Source organism: Myotis yumanensis, unplaced genomic scaffold (genome assembly GCF_028538775.1).
Source record: "Myotis yumanensis isolate MYYU_CA2020_CCGP unplaced genomic scaffold, mMyoYum1.0.hap1 SCAF_1, whole genome shotgun sequence".
Classification (NCBI taxonomy): Eukaryota; Metazoa; Chordata; class Mammalia; order Chiroptera; family Vespertilionidae; genus Myotis; species Myotis yumanensis.
Genome location: NW_027223752.1, coordinates 62,792,279 through 62,804,051, shown reverse-complemented (window position 1 = coordinate 62,804,051; position 11,773 = coordinate 62,792,279). Strand labels below are relative to the sequence as shown.

At 44.5% G+C, this 11,773-nt stretch overlaps 1 protein-coding gene and 1 pseudogene across 1 annotated transcript; both read left to right on the top strand.

The window, feature by feature from the left end:
• The first annotated feature begins 475 nt into the window (after positions 1-475).
• On the top strand, positions 476-1,880 carry LOC139003022 (tripartite motif-containing protein 75-like). The gene is given in 2 exon segments (XM_070404442.1): positions 476-1,413; positions 1,415-1,880. Coding segments are annotated over 2 exon segments (1,404 nt in total).
• Positions 1,881-2,537: 657 nt separating this feature from the next.
• Positions 2,538-3,393, top strand: LOC139003105 (uroplakin-3a pseudogene; annotated as a pseudogene).
• Positions 3,394-11,773: the final 8,380 nt, after the last annotated feature.

Below are 11,773 nucleotides of genomic sequence, written 5' to 3'. Positions count from 1 at the left end.
AAATTAGATCATGCCTATTAACAGTTAATCCTCTCTGGCTTCAGGAAAGCACTGAAAATCCTCTTACTCTGGTTCATCCCTCCCCCCTGGGGGAGGAGCCACTGGACTTTGGTGGGCGTGGTTAACAACTGGGTCCTTCTAATGGTGTATATATACCAGGGTCAGGTCATGGCTCCTGCAGTCCTATGCCAGACTGTCTAGAGAGAGCCTTGTGGGAGGTTCTCCTTTTGCTTTTGGCGCTACGAACAGGACAAGAGCCGTCTGCTCCTGGAACCAATCGGTACTTAGAGTCATTGTTGCTCTCTGACCAAGAGAATTGCTGAACTTGGATTCATATCCTCTGAGCTGCCAAGGACAGTAGTCCTCCAACTACTTTGATGGGCTGCAGATGGGCGTTGGAGCTCCTCTAGGCTCCTACCTCTGTAGCTAAGGACCTCACAGGACACCAGGGGCTGACCTTAATTGACAAAGAGAAATGGCAGGTGAAGGAGCTGTGGCAAAACTCCAGACAGAAATCAAGTGTCCCATCTGCCTGGATAACCTGAGAGACCCTGTCACCATCGAATGTGGGCACAACTTCTGTCGCTACTGCATCCAGCAGTCCTGGGCCGATGTGCAGGACAGGTTCCCTTGCCCTGTGTGCCGTCACCCATGCAAAGAGAGGCACCTGTGGAGCAACACCCAGCTGGGAAGGATGGTTGACATGGCCAAGCTTCTCCTGATCACCAGGACCAAGATGAAGCAGTAGGAAGAGAGGCGCTTGTGTGAGAAGCACAACCAGGCCCTGACCCTCTTCTGTGAAGAGGACCTAAAGTTGTTGTGTCCCCTGTGCACTCAGCCCCCTGACCACCAGGGCCACCACGTGAGGCCCGTGGAGGAGGCTGCCTCTCATCACAGGCAAAAGCTCAGAAGTTACATTGAGCCCCTGAAGGAGCAGCTGGCAGACCTTCAGAAACTATTAGCCACTCAAGACAGGCAACGATCAGAACTGAGAGAAAAGGTGGAAAAGCGGAGAGTGAAGTTAGCCTCTGAATATGAAAGTGTGATAGCATCCATAGAGTGTGAGCAAGCGGCAGTTCACTCAAGGCTAGCTGCACAAGAGAAGCACATTCTACAGAATCTCACTGCAAACAAAGCTGCATTTTCAGACCACATTTCCAAACTTAGAGGTCTACTAAAGGAGATGGCAGAGATGAGTGTGGTGTCAGATGTGAAACTGCTGATGAACATCAAGGGTGTCCTCCACCGTTGTGATAACCTAGAACCTCCAGATGTCTATTGCGTCAAGTATAAGAGAGAAGAATTCAGTCTTCCTCCACAGTGTTCGGCCCTGCTGCAAATCATGCAGACATTTAGAGAAGAAGTTATTCTAGACCCCGAAACTGCACATCCTCATCTGCTTGTGTCTGAGGATAAAGTCTGTGACATTTGTGAGGAAAAAGCAAGGAGTTCATCGGAATCCAAAGGGATTTGCAGATGACGCAATTGTCCTGGGTTCTGAAGGGTTTGACTGTGGCCGACATTACTGGGAGGTCCAGGTGGATGACAAGCCTGAGTGGGCCGTGGGGGTCTGTAAAGACTCCCTTTCCAAGGAGAGAAAGCAGCCCCTGCTCAGACAGGAGAACAGATGTTGGACAATTCAGCTGCAGGATGCTGACTATGTGGCTCGAGGGCCTGTTCCTGTCACCCTTGTGCTGCAGGAAATGCCCAGAGGGATTGGCATCTACCTGGATTATGAGATGGGTCACGTTTCCTTTTACAGTTTGAATGACATGTCTCGAATCCATTCCTTCAGGGATACATTTTCTGAGGTGCTAAAGCCTTACTTCTATGTCGGATGTGATCCCAAACCTCTTGCCGTCCGTGTTTTAGGAGATTAGGAAGGATGAAGTGTCATTTGGGTTCATTTTCTTCCTGTGACTTCTAGGCAGTAGGTAGAATTTTTTAAATCATAATTTTATTGTTACTTTATTTTTTAATATATTTTTATAAATGTCAGAGGGAAGGAAGAGGGAGAGGGATAGAAACACCAGTGATGAGAGAGAATCATTGATTGGCTACCTCCTGCACACTCTACTCTGGATCCAGCCCCCAACCGAGGCATGTGTTTTTAACTGAATTGAACCCAGAATCCTTCAATCCACAGGCTGAAGCTCTATCCATTGAGCTAAACCATCTGGACCTTATTTTTACTTACATATATATTGTTGAAAGTATTACCTGGTTTTTGTGGGTAGAATTTTATAGACAGGTATCAGTGATCTAGCATCAAAAATTTTTTTTTGGTTGTGTTGATTTTTAGAGAGGGAAACATCAGTGTGAGAGGGCGCCATTGATTGGCTGCCTCCAGAATGCACCCATGCCCTGACTCAGAATCGAACCTGCCCACCCTTTGGGTTCATGGGAGAATTCTCCAAATAACTGAGCCACACTGGCCAGGGTTAGCACCAATATTTTCTAAAAAACACTTCTGTGAAGAGGCGCGGAGTTCGTCTGCTGGACCAGCCGCCCCGCTCCTTCGTGTCTCGTCCCGAGCGATGCCTTCCCTCCGGGCCTGGCTGGCCCTAGGCTGCTTGTGCCTGGTGTGACCCTCCAGCCCCAGCTGGCCAGTGTGACCTTTGCCACCAACAACCCCACCCTGAGCACCGTGGCCCTGGAGAAACCGCTCTGCATGTTTGACAGCGCTGAGGCCCTCAACGGCACCTAGGAAATCTACCTCTACGTCCTGCTCCACTCGGCCAGCTCCAGGAACGCCTGCGTGCAGGACAGCGCCAACACCCCAATCAGCTCCACGTTCCAGCAGACGGCAGGAGGGAGGATGGGCCCCCACAAGGCCGCGGTCTGTGAGCGAACACCCTGCAGCGACCTGCCCAGCTTGGACGCTGTGGGGGATGTGGCCCGGGCCTCGGAGATCCTGACTGCATACCTGATCAGAGTGAGCGACAATGGACCCTTCCTGTCGGACCCTAACTTCCAGGGCCTCTGCAACCCGCCCCTGTCGGCGGCCACGGGATACATGTTCAAGTACGTCCTCGTCAGTATGTCCTCGGGCTTGGTGCAGGACCAGACCCTGTGGTCGGCCCCATCCGAACCAACCGGATCACCCGGTACTTGGCGATTGACACGTGGCCCGGCCGGCTGAGCGGCGGCATGATCGCCATCAAATCCATCCTGGGCTCCCTGCCCTTCTTCCTGCTCCTGGGCTTTGCCGGTGCCATCGTCCTGAGCCTCGTGGACATGGGCGGTTCTGACGGGGATATCACACACGACTCCCAGATCACACAGGAGGTCGCCTCCAAGTCCCTGGGCACCTCGGAGCCTTCCTACGCCGCTGTGAACCGGGGGCTGCAGCTGGACAGGGCCGACCTGTATGGCGGCAAGCTCCCGGACTGAGCCCCGGCGGGTCCTGTACAGCGGCCTCAGGGCTCCACACAGCAGGGCTCACATCTGGCCCACCCACGGCGGAGCAGGGCCAGGGGTCCAACTGCAGGAGCAATTTTGATAAATTCTTCCCAAGAATTTGAGTTCAATAAATATTTACAGAAAAAAAAAACCACTTCTGTGATTTGAATACTTGTTTTGTCTTTCTCTTCCCCCCTCTACCCCCGCCCCCCCCCCTCCCCCATTTTTCTTCAAGAGCAAGGTGTGTGGGAACAAATGGAGTTGTGGAGAATTTGGAATATTGATTGATCAATTCTTTCTGAAGTGCTTCTGAAATTTCGGATTAGAATGCTCATTATAAGGCACAGTTCAATAAAGTTTTTGTATATTTTTAAAAAACCAAACTCACTTTTACTCAGACTTCAACTCTCCTGAACCACTCATCACCTCAGAGTTGTCAACGTTGGTTGTTTTTTTCACACTCTATCATTCTCTGTGCCATCAAAAGCATTCGTGTTGCAGAATTTCTACAATAGTGCTTCATTATTATCTCTGGGATTCTCTCCAAGCTTCTGATACCAGTTCTAAAGGATTGATGCACATGCACAGGCAATAACTCCATCATTCGGCCCTGGTGAGGTTGAAACGGCCCCGGTGAGGTTGAAACGGCCCTGGTGAGGCTCAGACGGCCCTGGTGAGGTTGAGACTACTCCAGTGAGGTTGGGACAGATAATGGGGACCAGTATAGACTGATGAACAGGGGTAGATACAGAGGCAGAGCAACATTGAACAGACTGTCAAACTACAGTGGGAAGCCTGGGGAGGGTTTGGGGGGGATTAAGAGATCAACTGAAGGACTTATATGCATGCATATAAGATTAAGCAATGGACACAAGACACGGGGCGGGGGGGGGGGGGTGCGGGGGGTAGGGGCCGGGGGAATGTCAAGGGGGGGGGGAAAGGAAAAAAAAAAAATAACTCCATCATGAAGGTTGCCTGATCAACAGTGGCAACAGGAAGCAAGAGGAACCTAGGGCTCTGGTTCCTTCATGTCAGTCCATTGGCTGATGCTGGGCTAATTTGTAGAAGCTTTACCTGGAAAGCCTGTTAACATCTAAGATTAAGGCCTAGCTGGTTTGGCTCACTGGATAGAGTCAGCCTGGGGACTGAAGGTTCCCAGGTTTGATTCTGGTCAAGAGCAAATGCCCATGTTCTGGTCTCAATCCCCAGTAGGGGGTGTGCAGGAAGCAGCCGATTACTGATTTTCTCTCATCATTGATGTTTCTATCTCTCTCTCCCTCTATCTTCCTCTCTGAAATCAATAAAATATATATATATACTTTTTTTAAAACCTAAGATTGAGAGTCCTATTGCTCGAGATTCTGATTGAGTAGGCTGATGTAGAGTTCTAATGAATACAATCCCAAGTAGAGACAAGTAACACAAGGACTGTCGAAACGTGTTGGGTTCAAAACCTAGATCTACCATTTGCCAATTACTTGATCTTGAGCAAAGTAGCCGTGCCACACCCTACTTTTCTAATCTGTAAATGGGAGTGATAGTAGCACCTATCTGATGGGTTATTGTAAGAATTAAATAAATTAACACATATAAAACACCCAGGACACTGCCTAACACAGAATATGTGCTACGTAAGTGTTTCGGGTCAAATTTAATAATAACAACTAAAAAAAGTATTAAATTTTACAAATGCATTTAACAAATGCATCTGTATCACTATGGAGACACTAGAAAGGTTAGTGAGAGTACTGGTAAAAGTAATCAAAAGACCATTTATTGAACAGATATTATTAACTAAATGCTCAAAAAATGGCATCTCCCCTTTGCCTCCTGTGTTTGCAGAATTCAATAAAGCTATACTCTGATTACTGTCCCCTAATTACATCAGCAGAAAAGGCGTCCATATCACTGAGCTGACTCAGGCAAACACTGTGTATCTTTTATAATGATAGAACTTCACTTAATGAAGCATGTGATCGGGAAGCTTAACTCCAGACTTCTTAAATGGGGCTCAGTCCCCACTGCTGGATCCAGTGCTGCTGGAGGGCAGGAACTTTGTTTCTGGCTTTGGATTGGGATCGTTTGTTTTTGCTCACGTCTACATTGTTTTATTTTCATTTTATCTTGTGGTGGGTCCTTTATTTCTCCTAAATTTATCTCACAAACAGGAAGAGGTAGCCCTTGATTCTAGTTCACCACCGTTGGGTGAACAAGCCTCTGTTCATTTTGTCCTTGTCAGTTGTGATCTCAATAAGTGCCTTTTGTTTATTTGTTCTATTTTTACTGCTAAGCAGTACTCCAATGTATGAATTTAGTAGTTTATGTACTTCCTTGATGAACGTATACTTTGTTGGAACAGACATTATTTTATTAACTTTCAGTGAGAAATGTGACACAGTGGAGTCGATCTGACCAGCCTATGCTGTCCCTGTGGATTCACTACACGGGAAGCTGAATCTTTAGAGTGTGTCTGTATGAGTCTGGAATCAGATAGGACAAAGGGAGTTTGTTAGATAATTCAAATAGCCAGCTCTCAACAGTGATATTCTATTAGGAAGCTTGACATAAGGCTGGATGAGTAAGGCCCATATTTGCTTCAGGGACTTTCCTTTGTTTCTCCACAGCGGATTCCAGGCCCTTGTGATCGACACATATTAATATTAATATTAGGCATTTCCCTGTTTAAGAATGTGCCTTGACTGTCTCAGCTGTTCTATTTAGTTGAATTACCTGAAGCCCCCCTTCTTTCGTTCCCTGTTCTAGGGTGGAGGACTTCCCCATTACCCTCACCTAAAGCATCACCTACAGGATTTATGCCACAAGCGTGAATCGATGGTGCTCCAGCCACCTGGAGGAGTCATGTGGATCAGCCCCCTCTCTGCTTTACTCTGAAAGGTTTGCAAGAAGACATAAAAGTTGTCAATTTTGTAGATGGCTAGGATAACTGATGAGGGAGCTAACGTAATCAAAATGAAAATTATTTTTGAAAGAAAATTATTTCCAAATATGTGGAAATTATCCTCAATTCAAATTTCAGTGTCCAAAAATAAAGATTTACTAAAGCCCATCCACACCCATCCATTTATGGGTTGTCTATGACTGCTTTGGCACCCTCACAGTAGAGTTGAGTAATTGCCACAAAGATGATATGGCCCACAAAACCTAAGATATTTACTCTTTGTCCCTTTATGGAAAATATGGGTCCCGGATATAAGACAGCAAGTCAAACCAATATCTAAGGGGAGAATGTTCTGGGGAAGAGAATGGCAAGAGCAAAGGTCAGGACTGTGGTTGGCTTGTGTTTAAAGAACTGCACAGAAGGCAGGGTGGCTAGGTGGCAGTGAGCAAGAAGGGGATGGTAGGAGCTGGCAGGAAATGAGAGCAGAAAGGACACTGTGGGCCACATCTTCTTGGGATAAGGATTTTAAGTGAGACGAGAAGCCATTTAAGGGGTTTAAAAAGGGAATGACAGCTGGTTGCATAATAGACTTGAAGGGCACGGCTTCTTAACCTATATCTTATGGATAGGAAAAAAATTATTGTCACTAAGTTTTAGCTGCAATTTAACATTTACTTCAATTATGATTATAGCCAACAAAACACAGTGACTTGTCATTAACCGAAATCACAAATACTTTCATATCATATCGCAGTTGTTGCAATTATCTTGAAATGTTATTTATTAATATTTCTACTTATAAATTACTACTATACCTTCTGCTGAATCTTATTTAATGCATTTTAAAAGTATATTTTTATATTTAAAAAAAGCATAAAGAGCCCTGGCCGGTGTGGCTCAGTGGATTGCAGCATCATCCTGTACACCAAAAGGTGGTGGGTTCAATTCCAGGTCAGGGCACATACCCAACTTATCAGTCCGGGTGTGTTTGGTAACTGATCGATATTTCTCTCTTTGTCTCTCCCTTCCTCGCTCTAAAATCAATAAAATTCTTTAAAGGAAATAAAAGTACATAGATATATATTAGATATGTATCTACACAATTTGTACATATTACTATATCACACATTTGTTTTTAGTTATTTTAATAACTATTTCAATGTAATTCTTTCTTGTTTAATGCAATGTGTTTTACTTTATGTATTTAAAGACATCTTTCTTGATTCCATATGCATACCCAGCCTGCTAAAGAGGCCCAGGGCCCAAGAAAGGCTAGGAGTGGAAGGAGAGGGGAGCATCAGAATGACTAAATTGGAGAAGAGAGGAGTAGGTGGGTCCAAGATAACTACTTTAATCTGCCTGACACATAGCAAGCACTAAATACATATAAATTTTCATTACTAGCACTTTGATGTATATCCTTGTGGTATTTTAGCTGTGTGTGAAATATGCTTTGTGATCTGCATTTTTCACTAAAGAATATATTTGACCTTTGAATAACATGGGTTTGAACTGTATGGGTCTACTTATATGTAGATGTTTTTTCAGTAAATATGCAGTTGGCCCACTATATTCCTGGGTTTCACATCACAGGCGTCAATCAACCACAGATCAAGGCATTATTTTCCATCCATTGCTGGGAATCCTCTGATGCAGAGGGCCGACTGCATGCATTGTTCTATGCCATATAGAAAGGACCTAAGCATCCAAAGACTTTAGTATCCACAGGGGATCCTGTAACCAATCTCTCTCGGATACCGTAGTTACATTTGGGGGGAATTAAATGTTACACACACATTTTCAACTGTGCAGAGTTGGCACCCCTAACTATGTTGTTCAAGGGTCAATTGTATATGGTAAATATCATTCTTTATCATTACACATTTTTAATATCACTTTTAAGATCAAAGAGTAGTTAATTGTAGATATATATCATTATTTATCCATTAATCCTCAATAATTGGACATTTACATTTTTATTTTTTCTTTTATTAAAAAAACATGAGCCCTAGTCAGTTTGGCTCAGTGAATAGAGCGTCGGCCTGTGGACCAAAGAGTCCCAGGTTTGATTCTGGACAAGGACACATACCTTGGTTGCAGGCTCCTCTCTGACCCAGGCCTGGTCGCGGCTTGTGCAGGAAGCAACCAATCAATGTGTTTCTCTCACATTGATTTTTCTCTCTGTCTTTCCCTCTTTCTTCCATTCTCCCTAAAAATCATTGGAAAAAATATCCTCGAGTGAGGATTAACAAAAAATAAAAATAAAAAACATGATAAACAGCAGCATTAAATCTGCACATCCATGATTATTCAGGACATACTACTCAGTGTACTAGATACTCAATCAGTCTCTTGATTTCTACCTTAGCTTCCCTTCTAGTTGGGATTTCATCTTTCCTCCTTGGCTCACATATACATGAGCAACCTTCTGAGTTAACCCTCCTGGTTCAGCCTAAGCCCCAGGAGTTTCCCCAGACATATACACCCTTTATCTGGTCTATTCTATTCTGACTTTCTACGTAGAAGTAAAGCAACAGGAACCCAAACTAAATTCTACTATCCACTTGGTGGCAGTATTTCCTAAATGTTTTGAAGAATATCTGGGAGGAAATAGGCACCTTCTGTTATTTCAAGAGTACTTTCCGTGTAAACCCAACCCCATAAAGTGATGTCCAGTGTCACATGAATGGAAAGAGGTAGGATTGTTTCGGCAGATACTTACTAGGTCAGTACAATGGTATGGAAATTCTAGAACTTTGTTTTGAGGGTTGCTTCAACAAATAGCTTCTTTTTAAAAGCTTTTGTTAGCCCTGGCTGGTGCCCTCCCTCAGTGGTTAGAGCATGGGCTCACACACTGAAGGGTCAAGGGTTCAATTCCCAGTCAAGAGCATGTACTTGGGTTATGGGTTTGATGCCCCGCTGACTCACATCGGTGATATTTCTCTCTCTCTCTCTCTCTCTCTCTCTCTCTCTCTCTCTCTCTCTCCCTCCCTCCCTCCCTCCCTACCTCCCTTCCACTCTCTCTAAAAAATCAATGGAAAAAATATCCTTAGGTGAGTATTAACAAAAATAATAATAGTAAAGGAAGGATGGAAGGAAGAAGGAAATTTTGTGTTAATTTTTCTTATTAAAATATTAGGTTGCAGACATTTTTTGAAATAGAGAAGTCACATGTTTTTACTTGTATTCCTTCCTGGTTCTTTTTTCACTAAGCATATTTTTACAGTTGTAATCAAACTGTACATAAATTAACTTCTATTCCCTCCTAGCATTAATCAGGTTGAAAATTAAAATATTAAAGTAAAATGTTAAGAATAGTTATTTCTAGGAGAGGTGGTTCAGTTGATTATCCCAGATAGTCAAAGTGGATTTTCCTTATTCTCTATCACATCATTCTATTTCCTTCGGGATTTCATCTTTCCTCCTTGGCTCACATATACATAAGCAACTGTCTGAGTTAATCCTTCTGGTTCAACCCAAGCCCCCACAGTTTTACCAAACAACATACACACTTAAGTGAGTTCCTTCACCTATCACAATCTCTGGTTATCTAGCTTATATACTTTACTAGAGGCTCGGTGCACAAAATTTGTGCATGGGTAGGGTCCCTAGGCCTGGCCAGCAATCAGGGCTGATCAGGTTCACCACCTTCTGGCCTCCCTGGCGCCTCCTTCCCTTGGTCCCTCAGCGCGCTGCAGCCACTGGTCCCCTGCCATGTTCCGAGCCATGTCCTGGTGGTCAGCACGTCATAGTGAGTGATTGAACTTCTTTTCTCCTGGTCGAACTCCCGAGGGGACAATTTGCATATTAGCCTTTTATTATATAGAATTGTGTTAGTTCAGATTCTCTGAACACAGGCTCTAGTGTAGAGTTGTGTGCAGCAGGTTTATTGGGGGCTTTAAAGAAGAGGAGAAGGCAGCTTTGGGCTGAGGGAGAAGCTGGCTGCAAAGTGGCTGTTATTGAGGAGGCCTCCACTAAGCCTGTCACAGCTCTGGAACTGGGATGGCTCTTTAACAAAAAACAAATACATACTAGAGGCCCAGTGCACGAAATTCATGCACAGCCCGGCCTGCACCCTCTCGAAATCCAGGACCCCTCGGGGGATGTCTGACTGCCAGTTTAGGCCTGATCCCGCAGGAACATTCCTCTCACAATCCAGGACCACTGGTTCCTAACCACTCGCCTGTCTGCCTGCTTGATCACCCCTAACCACCTCTGCCTCAGCCCCCACCACCTCGGCTTCATCCTGAAGGACATCTGGAATGATGTCCAGAAGGTCATGTGGCTGTCCGGTCTAATTACCATATTATGCTTCTATTTTATATATATATATATATATTTGATTTCCAAGAAGAAGTGAGAGGAACAGAGAGGTAGAAATATTGATGAAGAGAGAGAATCATTGATCAGCTGCCTCCTGAACACACCCCCGACCCAGGATGGCGCCTGCCACCAGGCATGTGCCCTGACTAGGAATTGAACTGTGACCTATTGGTTCATAGGTCAATGCTCAACCACTGAGCCACTCCAGCCAGGCTGGATGGCTCTTAAGAGTTGTCTAGAATTGAGGTAAATGGGCCAGGCCTTTGTATATCCACATGAGCTATCACTGGCCATGGGCCACTCCCAAAGAGGGGGTGTAGCCTGGGCGAGGCAGTGCCCAATGAAGGGCAAGTGGTAATCTGGGAAGTGCACCAGTCTCCTGTATATTTACTGCATTTTTATTTGTATCATCCCTAAAATGGAAGCAATATGCAAGCAGAAGCCAAATCTATCTTGTTTAGTATATTTCCTCATTAATATACCATATAAATACAAATATAAACAACCCTTTGCTAGAATATTGAATGAATGGAGGTATAGAGATTTTGAGGAATCTGCCAATGGTCTCCCAGTTAGTGAGTGGTTACATTGGGTCTCCGCATTTCTTACTCCAATGCCCATGCTACTAACTCTTAACCAGAACACACAAAGGTTCCTGTTCACAAAACTTTCAGAAAGAATAAGACTTCTAAAAAAGAGGGATCCCCAGAGAAATCTGAAATGTAAAGCACGGAGTCAGGCCAGCTGAGTCTACTCAGATCCCCTGCCAACCTACAGACTGATCTAATACTCAACATTAGGGGTTCAGCATTTCATTTTTAAAAGGAAGAATTTCCTTGTCTTAAAGTGGGTTTTCTGTTTCCGTGATTGTCACACTTTTACACTTGATCTTAGCCAGAGGGCCGAGAAGCGATGAGATTGTCACACTTTTAAAAACGTGAAAATGTGAAAGCAATTTTGGACAAGAGAGGTAACATGAACCTATTCAACTTCTGAAGCTTTCTGACTATGAATATTGAGGAAGAAACCGGCCACAAGTGGTTACTGTTCACCCTCATCAAATTTGGTGAATACAATACAATGAGAATTCTAGGAAGAGGCTCTGGGCATAGCTTCAGCGATTAGTGCAAAGAATTTTGTATTTGCAAG